This window comes from Micrasema longulum, unplaced genomic scaffold, assembly GCF_059751315.1.
Source record: "Micrasema longulum isolate JH-2025_06_02 unplaced genomic scaffold, ASM5975131v1 h1tg001613l, whole genome shotgun sequence".
In the NCBI taxonomy this organism is placed as follows: Eukaryota; Metazoa; Arthropoda; class Insecta; order Trichoptera; family Brachycentridae; genus Micrasema; species Micrasema longulum.
In genome coordinates this window covers 212,130-235,494 of record NW_028278794.1, presented here as the reverse complement: position 1 = coordinate 235,494, position 23,365 = coordinate 212,130, and the positions used below count along the sequence as shown (strand labels likewise).

Genomic DNA, 23,365 nt, shown 5'->3' with positions numbered 1-23,365 from the left:
GTATATTATATTAATTTAATATAACTATCATTTCTTACAAGCAGCGTCGGATCTATGATCTAACGTTCAATTGCTTGCTGAAAAGGGACGGAAATATGCACTTTTGTGAATTAATTGGAGCGTGTTATTCTCCCTCCCTTGTAAGCAGGTGTCTGGTTCTTTGTGCCAACTGAACCTTTGGTAGGGCTCAGATCTGCTTACAATATTACAGATTATATCACTGAAGCCTTTTCTATGGTTGGTTCTGGAATGTTTCACTGTAAATACAGTTTTAGGTTCCAACCGAAATTCCCTATCTTGCCTTTTATATAAATTATTTTTCTTGTACCTGGGTAATTTAAATATACAGTTTATGTTTTAGGAAAACATTCCTTCTAGGTACCATTTATCTTATTATTGAAGTTGCTAAATAAATAATATGATATAAAAATCTTATTATCTCAAACTATTCATTGCATTCTGTGCAGCTTATTTTCATTGAGATTCTATTTATTTAAGATATAAATATAATAAAATATTCCTTTTTTATTAAGTATTTTGTGATAAGAAATATAAAATGGCAGTTGGTATTAAGATAAACTTTGGACTTTCTAAATATTAAGAAAAACTGTATTTCTGTTTTATATAAAATAAATCTTGACCAATATTAAAAATAAGTTAAAAACAAGATTGTTTTTTTGTTTTATATTATTTGTATATATATTTTTATTATTCTGTGAATCATGACATTATGTATGTATAGTATAAATATTATGATTTCTCCATAAGATTAATGAATTTTAAAAAAAATGTATAATTTTATTGATTTATACAAGCGTAATTTCATCTAGATTGCTATATTCTCATTTGAAAATGCAATAGAAACGCAATATTATATTATAAATCTAATTAAATTTATAGACTGAATTTGATTATTTGTACAATACTCAAGTATTAACGAACAAAAGAAATATAATTGTGACATGATTAACTTTTTGTAAGAATTATTGTTTCCATAACAGATCACTTATAATTTAATATTTTGAAGGCACATATTTAAGAAATTTGATAGTTTGACGATTTATAAACTCGTATTGTATTATCAATAGTGACCGACGGAAAAAAGAATTTCAGCCGAAATCTAGTTTCGACCGAAATCGAAACATATTTAAACAAGTTAAATCACTTAAAAACGCCCAAAATTAGGCGTTTTTATTGTTTAACATTACGAGCTCATTAAAATAAGTGTCACATAAAACAGACAATCAAATAAAGAGGCATAAATTTAAGAGTAAATTAGTTTATTTTTAAATTTTATGTTAGAAAATGGCAGTACAGTAACTCATTATTTGGATGGACTACAATCTAATATCTCCAATTGTGCTAATTTTCCACCTGAGTACAGCCAAGCGTAATCCAACACATCCCGACCGCAGGTTTCGGCTGAGCCAAAGTTTCGCGGCCGTAACTCGTTTTATTGACCATAGCTGGCCGAAACTTCAACTTCGCTCTGTCACTAATTATCAATTAATAATTATTACTGTTGTTGGTGATCCTGAAAATGTTTTTTTCTGTGTTTGACGTGAGTTAATTTTAGGGACCACATATTAAACGAGATATTTACAAAATCACAAAGAAGTAATGGCTTCAGAGAAAATTGCGTATACAGTAGTTTGAATTGTGCCATTTTTATATAAATTGCTGAATTTTTATGAATATGAGATATTTGTATAATATGATTTAGAGAAAAGACAATATATATTAATGATTGCTTATAAAACATGCATTTTCATTTCAACTTTATTGTTCAGTCCTTGAGTGAAAACCTCCTAGCCAGACATACCTAAGAATGGACCGGTTGGAAATCACTATAGTTGGGAGAATTGGAGGTAGTGTTTTCTGGACCAGGGTGCATCAGATCTGTGCATTTGCGGAACTCAACAGACAACTTTTAAACTCCATTATGGACTCCTACTCAGTTTCCCATTACTGGAAGAATATAATATAGCTGTGTTGCCAAATTGAAGTCAAATTAAAAAGAACATATGTATGGGAGCTGCAGTATTATTGACCTTGCTTATAATGTACAAGGTTTATGTTTCACAATACTTATTGTGGTCACCAGAACTCAACTTAAACTAACTCGAACCGTGTTGTGGTCCAGTGGTAGTATTGTGGACTCTACCACAACTCGATTTCCCTTTTTACAGCACAAGTTATTTACGACTTTTTGGAAATGGTCTGAAAATTAAAATTTTTGAATAAATAATAAGAAATTAAGTATTTCTCTTTTAAAAAAAAGAAACTAAAATTCAAATATCACTCTTCACAACTTTTGAATGCGTCGGTTGTAGGATAAGTGCAGGCAGCAATAATTTTACCTTAATTACAATTTACAGACAACGTTCTAAAGCAATATCTAGGAAATTTTATTTCGAAATAAAGTCTTTACTTGAATGGGCCATCAACTCGTACAGAAATTAACTGGAGATCTGAACATTCGTTTTGACCGTGAGACGAATTCAGAATCTATTAGTTTTAATGCGCTTTTAAGTGATTTTGACTGTTCATAAGAAGTAAATACATGCTGCAGGAATGTGATCAAAAGTTCACAGATAATGTAACAAACAAAGAATTATAATTACGGAACACAGGTTGTGGAGTGCTAAAACAATGAAATATAAGTGATATTTTTAAAAAGTTCTCACTTACTTTAACCTAGCCGGACTGAAGGGGGAGGATTCGAATCCCCCATAGACCGATTTGGTCAATTTCACTTTATGTACATAAGCATTCGGCAAACTAACAAAAATGAACAAAATACACGAATGAGTAAAATATGTGTACGCGAAAACACGAATAAATTATTGCACGGTCATAAACACTTCCAATGTTTTATTCTCCTGATGCCATATACAAGTAGGCTCTGAGGTCGTTTTGTCCCCCGTTCGGATCATGTGTATTTTTTGGTCGCTTAGTAAGGGAAAGGTTAAAGAAAATGCAGTTAATTTTATTCTCACTTTTTTGGTGATCTTATAATTTTTTTTTTTGTGTTTAAGGATGTATATTTAACCCAGAAAATACAGGACATAATTATGGTTTCATAATATAATTAGCCAAGTTTTCCTTTCATGAAATTGATCTTGTAAGGTTGTGGCAAATACAATAACTATACACTTTTGGCAACAACTATAAAACAACTGTGTATTTGATTTACAAAACTCTTTTTTTTTTAAATGCCGAAAATTTGGCAATATCATCAAAATAGTCTAAATTTATAGTAAAAAATAATATATATATTTCTTAATCTGAGTAAATGTCAAGTTATGAGATATCACAAGAATAAAAAGCCCATTTTCTTCAGCTATTCTCTCAATGGTAAAATTATTTAATCATTCGCCAAATAGGAAGGAGAAGAGGAATATCTTGTAGTAAAATTTGAAAGAAAACTCAGTTTTATATCCCATATACATAAATGATATTTCTAATAAAGCATTGATAATGCTTGGGTTTATAAATGTAGAACCACAAAAGATTTCAATAGCATCAATATTCTCCAACTCCTCTACACTTCATTGGTGAGGAGTCAACTTAGATATAACTCTGTAATTTGGGCGCCAGATCAATCTGTATTTATTTATGTGGTTGAGTGCAAATTTTTTTTTCTGAGATACATAAATCATAAACTGAAAATACCTCAAATTTATTATGGTCATCTATTACAGTTACTAAACTTAAAGCTGAGAAATAAAAGGGTGGTATTCGACTTAATTTAATAAATAAATTTGTATGTACCAGTTAGAAGTATCTGAAGTTCCCAAATATGCTATTGCAACAATACCCGTACAGTGGTGCAATTCTATACTCCTATACGTAGAATCCAAAACCTCGGTAATGAGTATGCAGAAAACATAGACGTCTGGAATATGGAGACTTTGCGCAAGGCATTTCTCGCTGGTGGGTCAAACTGTAGTGTATGATCGGAGTCAATTTCACTAACTTTATTTTATTTTGTAACATCAGATTTCTAAAGCGGCAGTTGTAATATATTTTATTCCTAACTGTGTATATTTTTTATTTACTCAAGCATAGATTTTCTTTATTTTTGTATTTTTTGTTACACATCATGTAAAAAAAAAAAACTTTTATCACTCATCTTTCATGTATTCTTTACTTTGTTTTTGCAAATTTCATTCATTCTCCTTTTTGTATATTTCGCTCATATCGATGGTTCAGTTCCATACAAAGATAACTAGAAATGACTGGTTTTGACAGCTGAGGAGGAACATCTGAATCATGTTTTCTTTGGATGCCCCATAAATGATTGTTATCCTGAGTTCCTATCTGACCTCTCCAAAATCAGCGTCCCATTCCCTACTAATATTTTAACTCTCTTATCCCCACCCAATAAACAGATATTTAAAATTTTATGTACATATGTAGTTATAAATGGAATTAAGTTGTAAATAAGTTATATATTATGTAAAGTGTATGTAATATTAAATACTAACACACTAACTTGTATGTATAGTACTAACACATGTGTAAATATTTAAATAAGTCAATCTTAAACTTGACACTGGCTAGAACACCCCAGTTAGGGGTGAAAAAAGCAAAAAAAAACTGAGAAGAAGAAGAAGACTAGTTTTGAGTAATAGTTGCTCAAAGTTTTGAGATCTAAATTGATTTTTAACAAAAAATAATTATCTGTCACCTTAAATGAAGTGTACATGTATATATTTATGTGAAATATATACACAATGGTAACTAGTTTTAGGATTAAAGTTGTTTTGCAAATAAATATAACGTTTTAATTAGTTATGGAGCTGAGAGATTGTTAAGTTTATTTATTTCCAATTTGTTGCAACAGAGAGGGAAAACATTTTAGAAAAGGGTATATGGAAGTCTGGGCATTTACAGGGTTTATGACCTGCCATTGGCTGGTTTAAGTGGCCACTTAACACACTGTAACCACCATTCAACCTATGTTTTAACATTCAAATTTCCTGAACTCTTCCATCTGTTGACTTTAGTGAAGTAAAAGAGCTGAAATCTTTATCATGTGGGTGAGATTCATCCGGCTGAACCAATTCACCTACTAGGAAACGCCTAAAAACAATTTTTTTATATTTTTTTTTTCTAGACTTCCATATCCCCTCCTCAAAAATGTTTTCCCCCTCTGTTGCAAGAAATTTAAATAAGCCAGTCTGCAAACATTTGGACATACTCAAAACATTGTTATTTATTTCCATTTGAAAACATCTGTTTGACAAGAGAAAACCAATAATTTTTAAGAGTTAAACCTTTGTAGAATTGAAAAGGGATGTTTTAAAATATAATGAATAGTATAACTGAAAACTTAATTTTTTTTAGTTATCCCTCTATGGAACTGAGCCGTCGATATATTATTTACTTTGTTTTTGTATTCTTATCACTTATTACTTATTTTATTAATTTTCTGTTTTTTTTATCGCTTATAATAATGATTGTATGTAAATAAAAAAACAGAAGTATTGTAGATGACTTTATTAATCAATAACTGATTAACACTAATACAAACACAGAGTTTAGGACAAAAATAAAACTTACATATTTATAATTTCTGGTGAATTCATGTTCATATTTTATTGAGACTACACTAAGGAAACTTAGTGATAAAAGATAAATCTTAAAGCATGCTTCACTACTCTGAAGTTGATAAGCTGGCTTGACGTTTCATGGACTTGAGAGCCCTTTCACGCAGTTTCTTTTCTAAATCTTCATTGTTGGGTTTGCCACTTTCTTCGGGCTCACTCTCAGAACTTGATTTTTTCGATTTAGAAGATTTTTTGTGCTTCTTATGTTTCTTGTGTTTCTTTGAATGTTTCTTGTTTTTTTTTGCATGTTTTTTAGATTTTTTTGGTTCATCACTATCAGATTCTGAAGAACCGGATTCTTTTTTATCTTTTCTAGATTTTTTCTTTGACAACTTGTCACTGTCTGAAGATGAAGCTTCTTTCTCACGTTTTCTGGACTTCTTCTCACTTTCAGCTCGTTTTTGTATTCCCTCTACATTTGGATCTTTAGATGTGGGAGATAAAAGCTTTCCCTTCACGGCTTTGCTATCTTCGACATGTTTTCCTTTCGAGGACTTGGACTTTTCAGGAACAGGAGACCGGTCTGTATTTTTAGAACTATAAATATCTTTAGTTTTCTTCAACTTTTTTACTTCTGGCTCAGAACTGTCGCTTGATTTGGAGCGCGGCATTTTGTTTTTTTCGGTTTTTGAACTTTTCTCTACTTCACTGTTAGAACTGGGTAAAGAATACGTTTTTACAACTTCCTGAACATCCGGGCTGGAATCTACATTTTTTGAACGAGGATTCTCTTTGCCTTTTTTCACTTTGTTTCTATCGGGAGAACTGCTCTTCAATTTAGACTTTTTTGACTCTTTAACGGCTTTGTCATCATCCGAACTGTGCGAATCCTCAGTTCTTGTCTTAGTTTTTGTTTTACCGAGTTTAGATTTTACTTCCTCTTCAGAACTGCTGTCATCTGAACTGGATGATCGGGCTCTTTTAGCTTTTTTAACTTTCTTGACAGTTTTTTTTCGAGCTACTCTTTTGCTCTTTTTCTTTTTATCATCGTTTGAGTCACTGGTAGAAGAGAGTTCAGAATCACTATCACTTGATGATGATTTTTTATTTTTTTTTGAACGTTTGTTATGGGCTCGTTCCTTTCGTTTTATTTTAGTCTTAACTTTAGACTGGGCTGCTCCACTTTCGTCGGAACTTTCAGAATCTGATTCGGACTCATCTTTCTGTTTAGTTTTGGTGGCGCTTACCTTTTCCTCGGAATGCTTCGATTCTTCATTTTTGTCAGACTCTGGTTTTTCAACATTGTCCTTGAGTACTTCAAGTTCGTGTTTCTTTAGGAAGGGAGAAGGCGTTCTGGACAAACTGGCCATGAACCTTTTCGGTACTTCAGACCTTTCCCTATCCTGCTTGGGTTTTATTTCTTCGTCAGAATATAAAGATGTTGGTTTTGAGGCTGATTTACTGACTTCGGTAACTTTTGCAACGCTAGTCCTTTCCTTAGTCGAGCTACCACTCGAACTTCTAGAGTCTCTTACCTTAGTGATACGGCTATCTCTATCTTTTGAAACTTTTCTATCTGCAGAAACACGCCTATCTCGAGATACACCTACATCGTGTGAACCTGAAATTGAGAAGAATTACATTTATATAAACATTGTACACATTTGTATTATTTGCACAAATACATTATTTTTGCATTATGAAAAAAAAATTAAATTGCGGGGAATTAAACCTAAGAACCCACAATAGCTAAATATGCTAACCACTACCTAGCGAGATGGATTAGTAATAAACTAAGCATATTGAAGTATTGACTTGATATATTATTACGATCCCGGAAGGATATAGATTTTCACCTTTCCTGTCCTTGCTGCTCCTGCGATCCCGACTGCTCTTACGTTCTCGGCTGCGACGCATCCTCTCCCTCTCGCGCTCTCTATCTCGGGAATGATCTCTGGACCTATACAACATTGATGTTTAATTGAATTTATTATATAACTACATAAAACCGGTATTTTGTTTTCTGAATTTGGTCCCCTGAATTTAGGATTAATGGGCTTAAACTGTGAGTTTTATCATAGATTATTGTAGTTAGTTTTTCTTGTTTTAAGGATATTTATGGTTATATATATATCAGTGGCGTGTCGTCCATACATGCGGCGCATGCCTTTAATACTGGAAAACTATGTAGGTAGTAGGTACATAACTTGTAAATGAAAAATATGTACACTCTTATTATTAGATCTTGCATAAGAATATGTTTATGTGTGCCCTATTTCAAGATTTAAAATAATAAAAATATAAAAACATCAAGTATTTTAATCATAGATTATTGACGTAATTATGAAACGTAATCGCCCCTAAAATCGGTGACAGCCAACTGCACATCACTGGGGGCCGCAGCCGACTGACACGCATATAAAATATTCGGTGCGCATACGCCAGGAATGCTCCCGAGATTTTGAATAGTTAGCGCAAGCGCACCAGAACTTGGACTGCTAATTCCGCCCGTGTGTTGGAGTGTTTTACACTGTTATATTAACCTACACTACCAACTGTGCATGCTGCTCGGATTTTGCATAGAAATGGAGGATAAGATTACCTACCAAGTAATAATAAATTCTTTTTGAAATACTTTTCCATTTTTGAGGGTAAGGACTTTTCTGTGGTATTCTGCATTTTTTTATGTTTATAATTAAAACTGTTAACTAAATTGAGTAAAATATTCAGGAAACAGGATTTTGTGAATATAATTTTCAAAACATTATAATTATGTAACCAAATGAGAATTTCAATCTGCAAAAAAACAATAATTACCTTATTAAAATGTTTGTATTTTCTTTAGTGTAAAACAGCGTTGTTGGGACTTTTGATGTTTTTTCACTAAAACAATGTTGACTTCCGGTTTTTATTATACCTAACCAAAACAACGTAATTTAAAATTATTTTTGAGTTCAGTGTTTTTATTTCACATATAAAATAGCTTATCGCGATAACTTTTACATTTTTAACTCCAAAATTGCTGTCTGAAATATTATTTTTGTTTTTTATTTTTAGTTATTTGTTTTTTTAACTCATAATCCTTAATATGGACGCCCAGGGAAGCAATGAATGTGGACTTAACCGCGATGCTAATCAGGAAAATAATTGAAATTGCCTAATTGAAGTTTTAGTGGTCTTCCATTTAATTAAAAGGAACGTTATTATTATTATTATTAACAGGATATTTAGTTTTATGAAAAAAAAATAATCAGCGTGTGTGAAAAGTACACCAGAAAATAGTGGTATGGCATTCTATCCTCTCTGCCTACCCCTTAGTATAAGACTTTGAACTAATCTGAGAAATTTGCAATTTTGTTTCACAGGTTTTATTGTCAATCAACATTTTTACTATCGAGATGGGGTTCCACAAAAAAGTGACCAATAATAATTAAGGTTCCATAGACAAAAATGGAAACTGCTGTTCTAAAGCATCAATATTATGTTTATCAAATAATCGAGTTGTGGTCCTGTGACTAGAATCTCGGACTCACGGATCAAAGGTACGTGATTCGAATCCCACTCTACCCCAACTTGATTCCCATTTTCTAATAGTGAGTTATTTACAACTCGTTGAAAATGGCCCTCAAAATGAAATATTTGGGAAAAAATCATAAGAACGCAAATATTTCTTTATTAAAAAAAAAAAGTTAATAATAATGTAAAAACAGCCAGATTTAATTTTTTTTTTAAATTCTAATTTGTTTTTTACCTTCCCATGACCGCATGCCCTGTTTCAAAAGTCCCCGCACGCCACTGATATATATATATATATACTGACTACATATTCTTCAATTGTTAAAACTTGGACACATTATGATAACTTATGTATTTCTCATTTAAAAAAAGTTGCTTGTGCACAATACCTATCTCTGGTTCTGCGACCGCGGGATCTACTCCTTGATTTACGGCGTTCTCTCTCCCGCCTCTCTAAAGAACGTCTTCTTTCTCTGGATCTGTGACCAGGCAATATTTTTATATAGATTTGACATTAAGATATAATTTTAAAATTCTATTTCAACTCAGATCTACTGTTACACTTATATAATTTATTAAATAACATCACAGTTGGTTTACGACTCATGTCAATTACAAGTAAAGGCATTTTTTTTTTTTTAACGATTTTAAATTCCAAATTTTAATATTCACAATGGCGTAAATAAAAAAAATACTGTGGTACTCAATCCATTTTCTAACTTTAGGCATCAAATAATTTCTTATAAGGCTTCAACTATTGAAAGTTTAGTGAAAAAAATAGGTTTGGGGACCAAAATGAAATCATATTAAAAATAACATAATGTGAATTAAAAGAATTTCCTGAAAGACATTGAAGAACTTTAGTGGAAAGCTAATCAAATGACTAATAAAAAACAACTCAAATGGCATTTTTGGAGGTAATTAATATTTCGTAAGGTTCATTTGTTTGAAAAATAAATGAATTAACATTCTTTGTACACAGTTAAATCTGCCAAATATTTACAGTTTAAAAGGGTATTAAGTGAAAAAAGATTTTATTTGATTTTCACTGAGGGTACTTAATTTTTAGCAGGTTAGGAATTACCTCCGGTCGCGGTCACGTCGTCGCCTCTCCCTTTCCCTGTCACGCTCCCTCTCCATCTCCCTGCGCCTCCGCTCCCTCTCCCTCTCTCTCTCCCTCTCTCTCTCTCGCTCCCGTTCTCTCTCCCTTTCCCTGTCCCTCTCGCGATCACGGTCCACAGATCGCCGACTTCTGCGACTGCTACAAAGTAATCAAATACATATTCATTATTGTGAATTTGGCACTATTTAAAAATTATATTTTTAATATAATTTCATAAATGGAAACTGAAACACTTACTAATTTGATCATTCATCAATTTAACAATAATTACAAATACAGTCGAACTTGGTTATTACGAATAAGATGGGACCGATTGAATTTGCTCGTTAAAACATTACTCGTTATACAAGAGAAATGTTTTTTTTTTATACAATCGCTGTTGCACATTGTCACTAAGTGAACAAGTAAATATGGTCCATTGATGGAAAATCCTGCGTTTCTTCGGGTACAAAACCATTGGAGAAATGCGTCATCGACATTAGTACGATCACACTTTCTAAATTGTTTTGTGTCCATGATATTCTTTTCAGATGCAGACAAATAAATATTCTTTTTTTTCCACAATGTTGACACTGGATGAAGATAGAGAAAACTTTGTACACAATTCCACATTTTTTACACCACGTTCGATTTCACAAATAATTGCCACTTTTTCACGAATTGAGAGACACTTCCTCTTGTTAGTAGACATGTTTATAATTCAGGGGTTAAGTTTTGACTGATCTGGTCAAAAACTCATTTGACATCACCTACTTGTAATGTTAATTGTGTATTGAAATAAGCCTGGGTGTTCTGTAATGTAATTCACCACTGTAATTGGGCTTCCTGGTCTGTTTGGTGCAAAAAAAAAATGTATAGAAAAAAAATAGAATAATTACATAAAAATAAAATTTATGACTAAATAAATAAATCTAGACTATACACCGCCAGAAAAATTGTAATTGTAAAAACTGACACAATTGGGGATGTTGAATATTTTGACCTATTTTCAATGATTAAAGACGAAGATAAAAAGATTATAAAGATTTTGATATTATGTATTTTTCTAAAAATATATTTTTTATTTTATTAAAAAAAAAAGTTTAAATAGTTTTATATGTAAACACTAAAATTTAACATGAAAACAATTTATTTAAGAAAATAAAATGCATATAATAATTTTACTCCTGAATGTGGGGATATTTTATTTATACAGTATATATTTTTTTACTACGGCATCACTTAAAATTGCTGGAATTTCAACCGCCATTTTTAGATTGCGAAAAAACTGTTACATACTTTTATAATAACTTTTGAAAACCTCTTCTTTTCACACGTTATTAATTTTAATATTTATATTGCTACATTTTTAAACTCACTGCATCATAATTTATTGATATTAATACTTTATTGCTCTTAAACATGTCACACTATTTAGTAACATGTCGATATGGCATTTTTGTTCAAAAGAAAACTAACCCTAAATAAACAAAAAAGTCAATGACACCGCACCTGCTTTTAATTTAGTTTAAGACAATAATTTACCCTTAGTTGTTTACTTGCTTTAATTCTTCAGTTTGGGAACACGTAGTGGTGCGCGGTATTGTTTTCGTGTCAATATAATTTTTAATTTTTTGAATTTACTTAATATTTTAATTAACATAAAATGAATTTGGAAATTTTTTGAACATAAAACTGAGGCGATGGAAAACGTAAAAAAAAAATATCGAGGGAATATTTGTATGAAAATGTATGTTGGAAAATGGAACCTGAACATTTCGGTGTAAAAACCGGGAAAACGGGGTTTTACTATACTTATTTTAAAACAGAATACAGTAAACACATTTGAATTGACAGTGTTCTAACCTTTCACGACGGGAGCGTCTATGTGGGCTGGGACTAGCAGAGGAATCTTTATTATTCCGATAGTGTCTCTTCTTCTGGACAGATGTGGACGATTTCCTCACTTGAGATCCGCCCTTCCGGCTGCGGCCTGAAAGTATTAATAGTAATGTGAGTGGTCAACAAGAAGGATCTACTCAGCATCGAGGCGACATACGTACCACTCTTGCTGGAGTCGGAACTGGAAGCACGGCGCGGAGACGAGGATGAGCTGGAGCTGCTAGAGTCACGCTTGCTCTTCCCGTTCTTGGCTGGAGATACCGATTTATCTTTACCAGATCTGAAAAATAAATTTTAAAATGTGTTTTTGGAGTTGTCAAGTTTCATCAAACAATGAAGCATATATGTATAGGAACATCCAGTTAATTAGAACAATGTTAAAACATTATTCATATTAATTTTTTTGCACCACAACAGGCCAGGAGGCCGAATTACAGTGGTGAATTACAGCGGTGAATTACAGCACGGTACACCCAGGCTTGAGAAAATCACATTTTTGATTTTTGTGTTTTCATCAGAAATTGAACCTTCCTTGTGTGAGTCAAGCGTCCTAACAAATACACCACTGAGCAATTCTCAGTCTCTTGAACAAATTTTCATAGCAAATTCTACTATTAATTTGTAAAAATTTCAGTGAAATCTAATAATTTAACATTTTTAGTCGGCAACTCATTCAAATTTCGATTTTTAATTTGACTAAAGAAAGCAGTGCGGACAAGTCAAAAAAATACATTTGAATTTGTCATTTATATAGAAATTACATTTACCCATAGATGCAAGCGAGATATCTCTATCTTTTGAAAAGTCTACATAAACATGTATTGACCACTCCGCACTGCAATTTTGACATAAAACATGATACAGTAAAACCCCTGTTTTATGTTTTTTAAGGGAGCAAAAAAAAAGTGTAAAACTGAGGAAATGAAAAATATTTGGAAAAAATTAAATTTATTTTTTTCAAACAAAACTGCAATGTGTTATTTTTTATTATACTTAAAAAAATACATTCATAAATAAGTTAATTAAATTTAATAGCCTTAAAAACAAGATAATAAAATTTTGAATTTGCGTAAAATGCATATAATGATTTTTTCCCTAAATATTGGGAAATTTTATTTATATGGTATCACTTTTTGTAGTATGGCACCATAAAATTTCAACTGTCATTTACATCGCAGACCGTTTCATACTTTTATGATAACTGTTTAAACTATCTCCTTTTCACATTATGAGTGTATAACATCAAATAATATTTATATTGCCATTTTTTTTTAATTTTCTGCATCGTAATTTTTTGATGTAAAGACTTTATTCTTCCGAAACATGCGTCAACTGCATGTCACTATTTAGTAAAACGTCAAAATTAGACACTTACAACAAAATGGTCAATTACACTGCACCTACTTTTAATTTAGTTTAAGACAATAATTTACACATTTTTTTATTTACCTCGATTTTATTCTCCTTTTACGCGGCGGCGCGTAGCTCGTCTTTTGACAGATTGAATGAGTTATGAAAAAAAATCAACGTAAAACCGGGGTTATGAAAAACGTAAAAAACGTTAATTGGGGGGAAAATTGAATGAGAATGTATGGAAAATAATGGGCCCTAAATATTTCGGTGCAAAAAGCGGGAAAACGAGGTTTTACTGTACTAGAAGGAAATATTCAAAATTTAAAGTACTTTTACCAGAAAAAAAAGTTAAGGGAGAGAGAAATAAAAAACCGAAGCGCCGGCAGAAGTGAAAAAATGGACAATATATCTTAATAATGCAAAAATATATCTCCAAAACATTGAAATTACGAATATATTGTTTTGACGGCAGAGAAAATGGGGCAGACTCGTTTTCAGAGTAATTTGGCATGCGAAATCAATTTATTTTAAAAATAATTCGGTCACAGGAATTATAAATTAATGGACTTTTGCTGTAAAGTTATTTGTACCTTGATGGTGATTTTTCTTGAGATTTTTCTTTAGTTATTTCAATGCCATCTTTGGCTACACCGGCAAGATTCAACAATTTGTTTTGTAAACGTGACAATGACCCTCCTTTTTCTGAATCGGTATTTTTTTCATTCTTGTCTCCTTCTCTGGTTTCCTCTGGAGTTTTATTTCCATTTTCTAAAAGACAAAATGAAACAAATTTTATCTTTAATACATTATCACAGAAAAGTAATACATTGTCACAGAAAAGTAATACATTGTCACAGAAAAGCAATACATTGTCACAGAAAAGTAATACATTGTCACAGAAAAGTCATGTAGATTCAGATCAATACTACTTAGAAAAGCCACGGGAGACAGTATAATTTATTTATTATACGGAACAAGTTCTTCTAACATTATTAAGTTATATAAAAATTAAAATCAACATAAAAACACAAATATATTACAAGAAAAATATCAAAAATTGAGTTATGTCTGGAAATTGCACACTTTGACCCTAATGATGCTAAAATGCTATCCGATTTGACATTTATTTCTCCTGTGATAGTGTATAAAGTTATAAGATTTTACATTCATCCATATTTCACATTTATTTTATACAAGTATTTCACTTTATTAACTTATGAGCTGAACCCGGCAATGCTTTGCTTTTGCTAGATTTGAGTATATAGTCGTATATAGATTAAATGAACACAATTGATTTTTTTTTTAGTTTTTATTTTTCTATACAATCTACTTTAATAATTATTTATTGTTATAGCTGTTACTTTCCAAAAATGAGACAAGCTCTTGGGCTTGGAGAGTGACTTACACTTCCTTATATTCTGAAATCTCGTATGCTGAGGGGAAATCCCTAGTCCCTAGATTTTACTATCGCTAGTTAAATAAAACTTTCCTTCTGTTCAGGAAATACCGGTTAAAATGCTTCTAAGGATGTTTAACTTTATACCCATTATATAGTGTTCCAAAACATATTTTGTAATGGTTGGAAGCAGCCCGAATCTTCATAAGAACTTTTTCTAGTATTTGAGCTTTTTGTAGGCCCTGTCTCAAAACTCACGTTATTCGCAAATTGCGCATAACTTGCAAGTAATATTCCTTATTGACCATTCTACCTGTGGAAAGAACTCGTGATGCACCACACCCCTGCAATCGAAGAAAACTGTTAGCAAAACCTTCGCATTCAACCGAACTTGGCGCGCTTTTTTTGGTCTTGGCTCGAGCGGCAGCTCTGGAGCAATGTTTATGCGATGCTGTTTTTGGTCAAAATTGAGCAATTTTGGTACGAATTTCGTGGCGACCTGTCTCATGCCCAAATCATTGGTAAAAATCGAATGGCACGAGCCAATCGATATGTGGTTTATAAACATTCAAAAACAAACTTTTTTATTCATAAAAATATAACATCCTTACAATTCTTTTGTATATGCATTCTCGGCGAACGCAGCCCTGGTGAACGATGAAAAAAAAAAATTTTTGCTCCTAATTCGTCATTAAAATGACATCATTTAAACATTGTCTACATAAACCAATGGCGCTGGTTGATTATGAGCAGAATGCCATACATCGGGGTGCCACCATTTGCGGGACAGCTGTCACAGCGGTGCAAACAACAAGCCTTCGAACAGTTTTTGTCATGTAGCGGTGAACATTTTTGGCTGTCAAAACGAGTGCATTATGCATGTGAACTAGTGAAATTGACGAAATATTTATTGATTTTGAAAAAATCATGTAACTTTATACGAGTGCCCTACACTAATATACAAAGAAATTGACAATATTTATGTACATATACTATTTGTTTACCCAATAAAATAAATTAATAAATAATGTGAAGAGCAAAGACTGTAAAAATGCCCAGTAAATACAAAATCTGTGGAGAAATATCGGGACCACACTTGAGATATCAGATAGACATACTATAAAGTAAATAACAAACAAATTATATGATTAATAAAAAATGTTAATTTGCAACATGAAAAAAGTTTATCAACTATTATAATAGGTAATGTTTTTCTATTTCAAAATATGTTTGCATGATTCATTTCTATATTTTGAATACTGGAAAATATGACGGATTGCGGGCGCTTATTCCGGTGCAAATTTTTGACAGATAAGCTGTCACGGCAGGCAGATAACACTGTTTTCTTTAAATTTACACCTCTTGACATTGTTAAAATGGCAATCTTATTACACCCACCGCATAACGGTATATTACGGCCGCTAGATAATGGCACTGCTTTCCTAGGAAACCATAACTTTATTGAATAATTCCGTATTAATTTGCCAGTAATCCTACATAATGGTTTCATTATGATTTTGATAATCGGTTACACTTGACACTGATCAACTATGACTGATCATGATAAAATTAACTCCTTTATAAAAACCATAATGATTGTTACCTCCATAAGCTTTGCACGTAACATGCTAAAAAATTTCATGCCCATCTCTAAAACGGGGGTTCCTCTACCTCGGCCACAAGTCACGATGCCAGTCTTGAGATCATTATAAGAAATAATTGCTTATATGCGACAAGTTTGTGTGTATTGTTGTTCGTTTTTTAAGGCGGAAAGAATATACTTTCCGAGATCTTTATTCTTTTGGATTTAAGTTTATTCATCAATTACCTACTGTGTTTTAGCTGTGTTTACCTGTCTTGGCCTTGTCTTTGATCAAATGTTTGGGCAGTTCCGTCAGAAGACCCGGTGGGCTGAGTTCTCCCTCTTTTTTGTTAGATTTGAGTGGCGGACTCTTGCTCCTCGTGTCTCTGCGACCTCTGGAGCGAGACCTAACAGACAGACGGGACACAGTAAGTCAAACCGTGAAATTTGTACATGTGACACTTGTCATAAAGATAAACTAATGAACCTGCGATGGCTGGAACGTCTCTCTCGAGAACGGGTCCGAGTGCGACGGTGGCGTCGACTTCCTCCCCCCCTGCCCTTGCTGCTGCTGCGGCTTTCCTCTTCTTCCTGAATACAAACAAGAAATATCATACATAATTCCTCTATATTTTTTTATTAAGCTATGTAGAAATTAGAAGACAGAAATAGATTAGAGGCGAGACATTCGCAATATAATTCAGTCAGATGAATTTCACCCACATCAATAAAAGTTTCAGCTCTTTTACTTCACAAAAGTCAACAAATAGAACAGTTCAGGTAATGTGGATGTCAGTGTGTAAAGTGGCCATTTTTTCTTCTTCTTCTTCGTTTTTTCATGGCCTTTTCACATCTCAACTCGGATGTTCTGGCCAGTGTTAGGTATTTTTGTTTTTTGTTTTAGTGGCCATTTAAACCACCAATGACAGTTTATAAATCTTGTAAATACCTAGAATTCCATATTTCCCTTTCAAAAATATTTTCCCTCTGTTGCAAAAAATATTCAAAAGCGTTTACTTTTGTTACGATAAGTAGTAATAATACTAAATTGAGTGAGTACAAGGGGATATACCATTCTTTTCTTGATTTCATCTTTCTTCTGCTGCATGAAGGACTCTGGGATGCCGTTTTCTGATGCTTGAGCACTGAGTAAATGCTCCCAAAGTTCGCCCATAAATAGGCGAGCATTTTTTCCATTTAGAAATCCAGTAAGATTAATCTGCATTTTCTTCGGGCAAGGAAACTGAAGATTTATGGAAGAAAATAAAATAATTAGGATACGAGTAAACACGAATGAATAAATTTTATATGCAAAGATAACGAGTTAATACTCCAAAATATTTTTTTTACGAGTAAGGGCATACTAAATTTTATAAAACTTAAGAATTAAAACCTCGAAATCAATCATAAAATGCTTCCAGTATAAAATCGTCATAATTTGTATATTTTAGATAAACACTATACAAGCTCAGAAAGAGAGGTTTATGTAACGTCAATAAAGTTTGCGTGGAAAATAATTTATAACACTAATATTTTTTTAAAACAAAAATTTAGACCCTTTTGATTCTATCTTATAAAAGTACATTTATTATTAACAAGAGGCCTAAATCAAACTGAAGAAATACATTATTGTGTACTTATAATATTAAGAAATCTATCTAAATTCACTGAATGAAATATATTCAACCACAATATTCCGTCACCTGGAGAGACGGAGAAAGATAGTTCGTACTGCCGCAATTATATAATAATAATATGGGGTAAACAATTACAAATGTAGTTTTGGAGCCACGGATTAGTCGAAGTGGTGAAAGCGGCAATGGAGTAAAAGCAGAGAAGACTGTCGCACCGTCTGAAGGGTGACACTGCACGGAGCGGCGGCGGCTGGCAGAGCTGGGTAGGCCGGCGGCAGGAAGCAGCGGGAGGCGCGGGCGGCTGGCTGATGCGACGCTAGGCACGGCGGGCGCAGCTCCCAGCTCCCTGTAAGGTTGTCCAACCCGCGTTATGCCAAACTTCTTACAGAACCTGGCTCCAAAACTCATTTCAGGCAGTCGGTACAAACTATCTTCTCCGCTCCGTGGGCGGTATACGTGGGCAATGCAAGAGGACCTAATCCTGGGATTATAATACTTCCGGAAAATAAAGCCCCGAAATACCGTGGTGGGTGAAGTTTGTTTGGCGGGCCCGCAGCTGTCTGGTGGAGTGGAGGAGCGGCGAGCGGTAGCGGGCAGCGTGGCGGATGTGGCGGACCAAATAGCAAACAGAGCTAGTCAGGGTAAAAACAATTTTCACACTCGATCAATATACACATTTTTCGTTGCCGACATTTCTGCGCGTCAGATTGGGTTTGTTCTTTCTGGTTAATCGATCCTGACGGAAAAACTATATCGGCTTTGATTGAATTTGAAATATACATCATGACGCTATAAAGAAAAGTAATCATACCTTCTCCTCTAGTTGATTATTGACATAGTCTACAACTACATCATCCTCCATCTTCAGGATCTCCGTAATCTTCTGTGTAATCCAAGGCTTTAACACGTCCAGCTTCACTTTGGACATGTCCACCTGAAGATTTCAAAATGAGATATGTGGAAAGTGGTGGAACCAAAAGAAAGATAAATAAAATGTTGTTTTTGTAACTTTCACCAGTTATTAGGTACGCAAAACCAAGCGGGAAATATGCAAAGGCAAGTCATTCCACAAATGTGTGTAGGGTTCCCTTATCATTAGGAGATAGCCCACGTGGTAATACAGTTTGCAATTAGGATATTTTGTGAAAATATTGGTGTTGGCAGATAGAATTACAACTCTTAACTTTATAAATGGTGCCCTAGACTTTTTGTTTTCAAAACATTTTACTTTTTCTGGTCTCAATATGAAAATCAATTTTAAATGTGACATTTTTTCAAACCAACTATGAAACGTATTTTTTCCCCCTTTATTCAGATAACCAACAGCTACATTTATCATATTATATAAAAAACAAATTAAAAATAAGCCAATTATAGGTAGCACTACAGTAAGTTAAAATATATTCTCACACATAAAATGAACAGTAATCTAAATCCAAAAGAAAAAAAACACATCAATATGATTATTCGCAAATGTGTTTCATGAGTTTTGCCCTCAGAGTAATAATACTATAGAGAAGCCCTTAAGCCCTATTGCATAGAACAAAAGCATTCCAAGTTTTTGGTTTTAGATTGTTTTTTAGTTTAACAACAAACGTGTGAAGGACAGTTTCTGTTTGTACTTGCAATGAGGAACTTCAGCCCTACGGAAAATTGGATTCAATAAATATTTTCTATTTTATTCGAGCATTAAATTGTATGGCAAAGTTTCCAGAAAATGTATGAGATAATAAAAAATATTTTCATAAAAATTAACTACTTTGAATGACGTCACCGGTTTATATGAATCCAACTATGATATGAGAGTTATGGAAGACTTCCGATTTGCTTGCCGTGGATGGACCAATGGGAAGAACTGATCGAGAAATACAAAACTTGAATAATAAAAAAACACTGAACTTCCTCATTCTCAACCCAAGTACCTACGGTCCGTTGTATCGCTGTAATCTGTAGCTAACTTCGTGGTCTATAATCATAGAATGGGTTTTCTCCGTATGGGCATCTCTATTGGGTTATTAATCTAAGGTTTTGCCTATAATTAGATAAAACTAGAGGAATATGAAGAAAGTTATTCCTAAGAACTGTTGGAGGAACATTAATAGAGAGTTTGGATAGTAATTCAGGAAAGTCAATTGAAATAGAGGCAATTTTCAATAGATAAATTATATCAGCTATTTCGTGACGTTTTTGCAGAGGTAATAGGAACGAACAGATATGAGTTATTTTCTCCCAACATTTGTATAGATAATATTGTCAGGTTTCTGGCACAAGTTGGTAACTTCATTTTACTGGTTGTGAGATGTTGCACTTTTAAAGTTAAAAGCTCATCCCAAACCGACAATTCTAATAAAACTGGAAGTTGAATGTTATTTTTTGTATTTATAAAATACGAAATATTTTTATTTACTTTTTAAACAAAGATTGCTTGTGGATAATTTTTACAGCGCCATTTTTTTAATATAATCCCTCGAGGGCGCTTTATAAACACATGAATATTGATTTTAATTTGTATTATTGATAACTTATATAAGCACATCTGAGATCCTAATTAATAAGGCCAAGAAGACAGATTGCAGCCCAAAGTGCAGAATTTATTAGCATGTAACAGTCACCAACAGCTGCAAACTCTTCACTATTCAATTTTCGCATACTAACCGATCTTTTAGGGTAGTTATTACATTTTTTATTATTAGTTTTTCTAGCATTATTTTGAGCACATCATTATTTATTACATTAAGATTATTCTTACCAAAAAATAAATTGTGAGGCCCAAAGTGACAATATTTCTAGGTGCCTGAGAGCCTAATCAACTGACGCCCGTAGGGCCAATAAAATGAGACAAAACGAGATAAAAGCGATTACATAAGGCAAAATTTTCTAGCCCATCCTATTGCCCGCTAGGGTGATATTATTTCTTCTAATTTACTTATTTTTTTTCCCTGTTAATTATTATGGCTTAACATAGTTTCCTATGGTTAAAACTCTATAAAAACCAGACAATAAAAAAAATCCTGTCATGTATATTGTACTGACGTCCCTATACACCGAAGTATGGCCAGCTCGGTTTTTAATTATTTGGATTATACAAACTATACTGTAATGGAATGTCAAAAGCACTTTCTCAGTTAGAAAAAAAAAATGGTCTGACAAATTACCCATTCTTTATTTATTGGGCAACGTAAATCTTTTTAAATTGTACCAAACCAGCCGATTAAATGGTCTTATAAAATTTTATAATAGCTTTGATAGTATACTTATACTCTGTTTAAAACTACGCCAGAGTCTCGAGTATATATACAATTCGGCATTGGCCTGAGGATGTAATAAAATTTCTAATTTCTAACCTAAGAAGGGCGATAGATACCAGATGAGAGACATATTCCTTCTCTTACCTTCCTTTCCCCTCTATTCACTATAAGCATTTCATACATATACATATGTAATTTAAACATAAAGTTTGTCGTTATAAGATTAAATAAAACAAAATCAAATCGATTATTTGCAGTTCCTTATACATAAGCCGAGTATATTAAGCATTTGTAATAACATGAAGAATGTACAACTTACAAGCGGCAAACTAACTAACCTGTTGTGTCAAGGAATCACCGAACTTCATTTGCTTCATTAGTTTCTTCTCCTTGTCGCTGAAGCGGTTATCTTGTTCCGCGGAGGTGCCCTGAGAAACATTGGTTATTGTAAATATTGCATACTTATAATACATTTACCTAAATATGAGCTAAGGATATCGATTAACTTTTGTTGCAATACTTACGGTATACATCTTGAAACGAGTCTCAGCGTAGGTATTGATAAAAAATAGTAGATATTAAATTTTGAGTCTGATCACCAATTCATACTCAACATTATAATATAATTTTCTAATTTATCAATAATTCTAGAAAAAACACACGCGCCGAAATGGAATACAACATGGCGGAAATTTTGCGGTTTTATTTTTCTAACGTTCTTCTTCTTCTTAGTACAATTGGCTTATTCACCTCTCAACTGAGCTATTATCTAGCCAGTGTCGAGTTTTAGTTTATTGAAATATTTTAGTGAGTGTGCTAATGTTTCACCTCTATACATAATGTTAATAAAATATTTAAAACTTAATACTATTGGTTATTATTACTAGATAATTACATAAAATTTTGAATAAGTACATGCGTTTATTGGGTATGGGGACAGGATGTCAGTTCGAATATGAGTAAGGAGTGAAAGGAAAGGTTGGATGGGAATCCAGGATAACAATATTTTTGGGGCTTAAATTAAAAAAAATGGTTTAAGAATTCCCGTACATGGATTCTGAACAGGGGACAACCATAGCAGCAGTGCTCAATACGCATTCTGCATACTGGGGATATCTCAAACTTATTCAGAATCACTTTGGAAAACCGCAAGGATTTTCTATTGTTTTTGCCTTCAGTTGAAAAAAATGTCTAGCCTTGACTTGGGAGGAGGCCACCCAATATGCCTTTGTTGCTTCTCCTTTATAATAACAAAAATATCAGTCAGTTGTAGTAAATTACTATGGGCAGGATCATAGAATTAAGACAGGACCCTCGAAACGGGCTGCCTCCTTTGTTAACGCGTCGACTTTTCGTTACCGGGAATACAACGATGATTAGAGATCCAATTGACATAACGATTAGAAATGTTTAATAGATAATTCTCCAACCAATCCATTTTGACGATTAAATGTACACCGGAGCTGTAGGGGGCTTTTTTAGAAACATTAAAAAGGGAAAGTACGTCTTTTTATAAAGTCGAATATAGGGCAACAGAAATGACAAAAAATATCTAACTAACTAACTAACCATCACGCCATTTCCCCAGAGGGGTAGGCAGAGAGGATAGAACGCCACACCACTCTGTCCTGGCACACTTCCTTTGCTTCCTTCACATTCATACATCTTCTCATGCACGCACGTCGATTATTCCGACTTTTCACATGACCACTTTCAAGAATTTGTTGTACTTGATCATGCCATGTCTTTCTCGGCCTTCCTCGACTTCTACAACCAGACACATTCGCATCATAAATCTTTTTAGCCGTTCTTTCATCATTCATTCGCTCCACATGACCGAACCATCGCAAAAGACCTTTCTTTATTTTGTCGATAATGCTTAACTCAGCCTTGCATTCTGCTCTAATTTCGACATTAGGGCACCTATCATACATTGTTTTTCCGCACATTCGCCTGAGGGATCGCATTTCAACAGCATTCAGTCTTATTTCGTCCCTTTTTTTCCAACTCCATGCTTCGCTTCCATACATTAGGGTTGGTACCAGAACTCGTTATAAAAAATAAAGTACTTTGGATT

General features: G+C 33.1%; 1 protein-coding gene across 2 annotated transcripts; it reads right to left on the bottom strand.

The window, feature by feature from the left end:
* Positions 1 to 5,490: 5,490 nt before the first annotated feature.
* Srrm1 (Serine-arginine repetitive matrix 1) lies at positions 5,491 to 21,999 on the bottom strand. 2 transcript variants are annotated; one of them, XM_088236858.1, is made up of 13 exons: positions 21,813 to 21,999; positions 21,627 to 21,716; positions 18,563 to 18,974; positions 17,479 to 17,649; positions 16,894 to 16,997; positions 16,677 to 16,813; positions 14,019 to 14,196; positions 12,237 to 12,355; positions 12,040 to 12,166; positions 10,156 to 10,332; positions 9,461 to 9,550; positions 7,412 to 7,515; positions 5,491 to 7,176 (listed from the first exon to the last, which is right to left on the bottom strand). In XM_088236858.1, the coding sequence occupies exons 4-13, from the start codon at positions 17,629 to 17,631 to the stop codon at positions 5,663 to 5,665; spliced, it is 2,703 nt and encodes a 900-aa protein (XP_088092984.1). In that variant the 5' UTR covers positions 17,632 to 17,649; positions 18,563 to 18,974; positions 21,627 to 21,716; positions 21,813 to 21,999; the 3' UTR covers positions 5,491 to 5,662. The 2 variants fall into 2 exon arrangements, with proteins under 2 accessions (XP_088092984.1, XP_088092983.1); XM_088236857.1 differs by having other exon boundaries at positions 18,852 to 18,974.
* Between the last annotated feature and the right edge of the window lie 1,366 nt (positions 22,000 to 23,365).

Bases quoted from the DNA above. Each gene is read 5' to 3' on its own strand.
- Srrm1 (XM_088236857.1), bottom strand. The intron at 16,998-17,478 runs GTATATCCCCTT...GTTTGTATTCAG, and splicing joins ATGAAATCAAGAAAAGAATG to GAAGAAGAGGAAAGCCGCAG. The intron at 16,814-16,893 runs GTTCATTAGTTT...TCTGTCTGTTAG, and splicing joins AGACGTTCCAGCCATCGCAG to GTCTCGCTCCAGAGGTCGCA.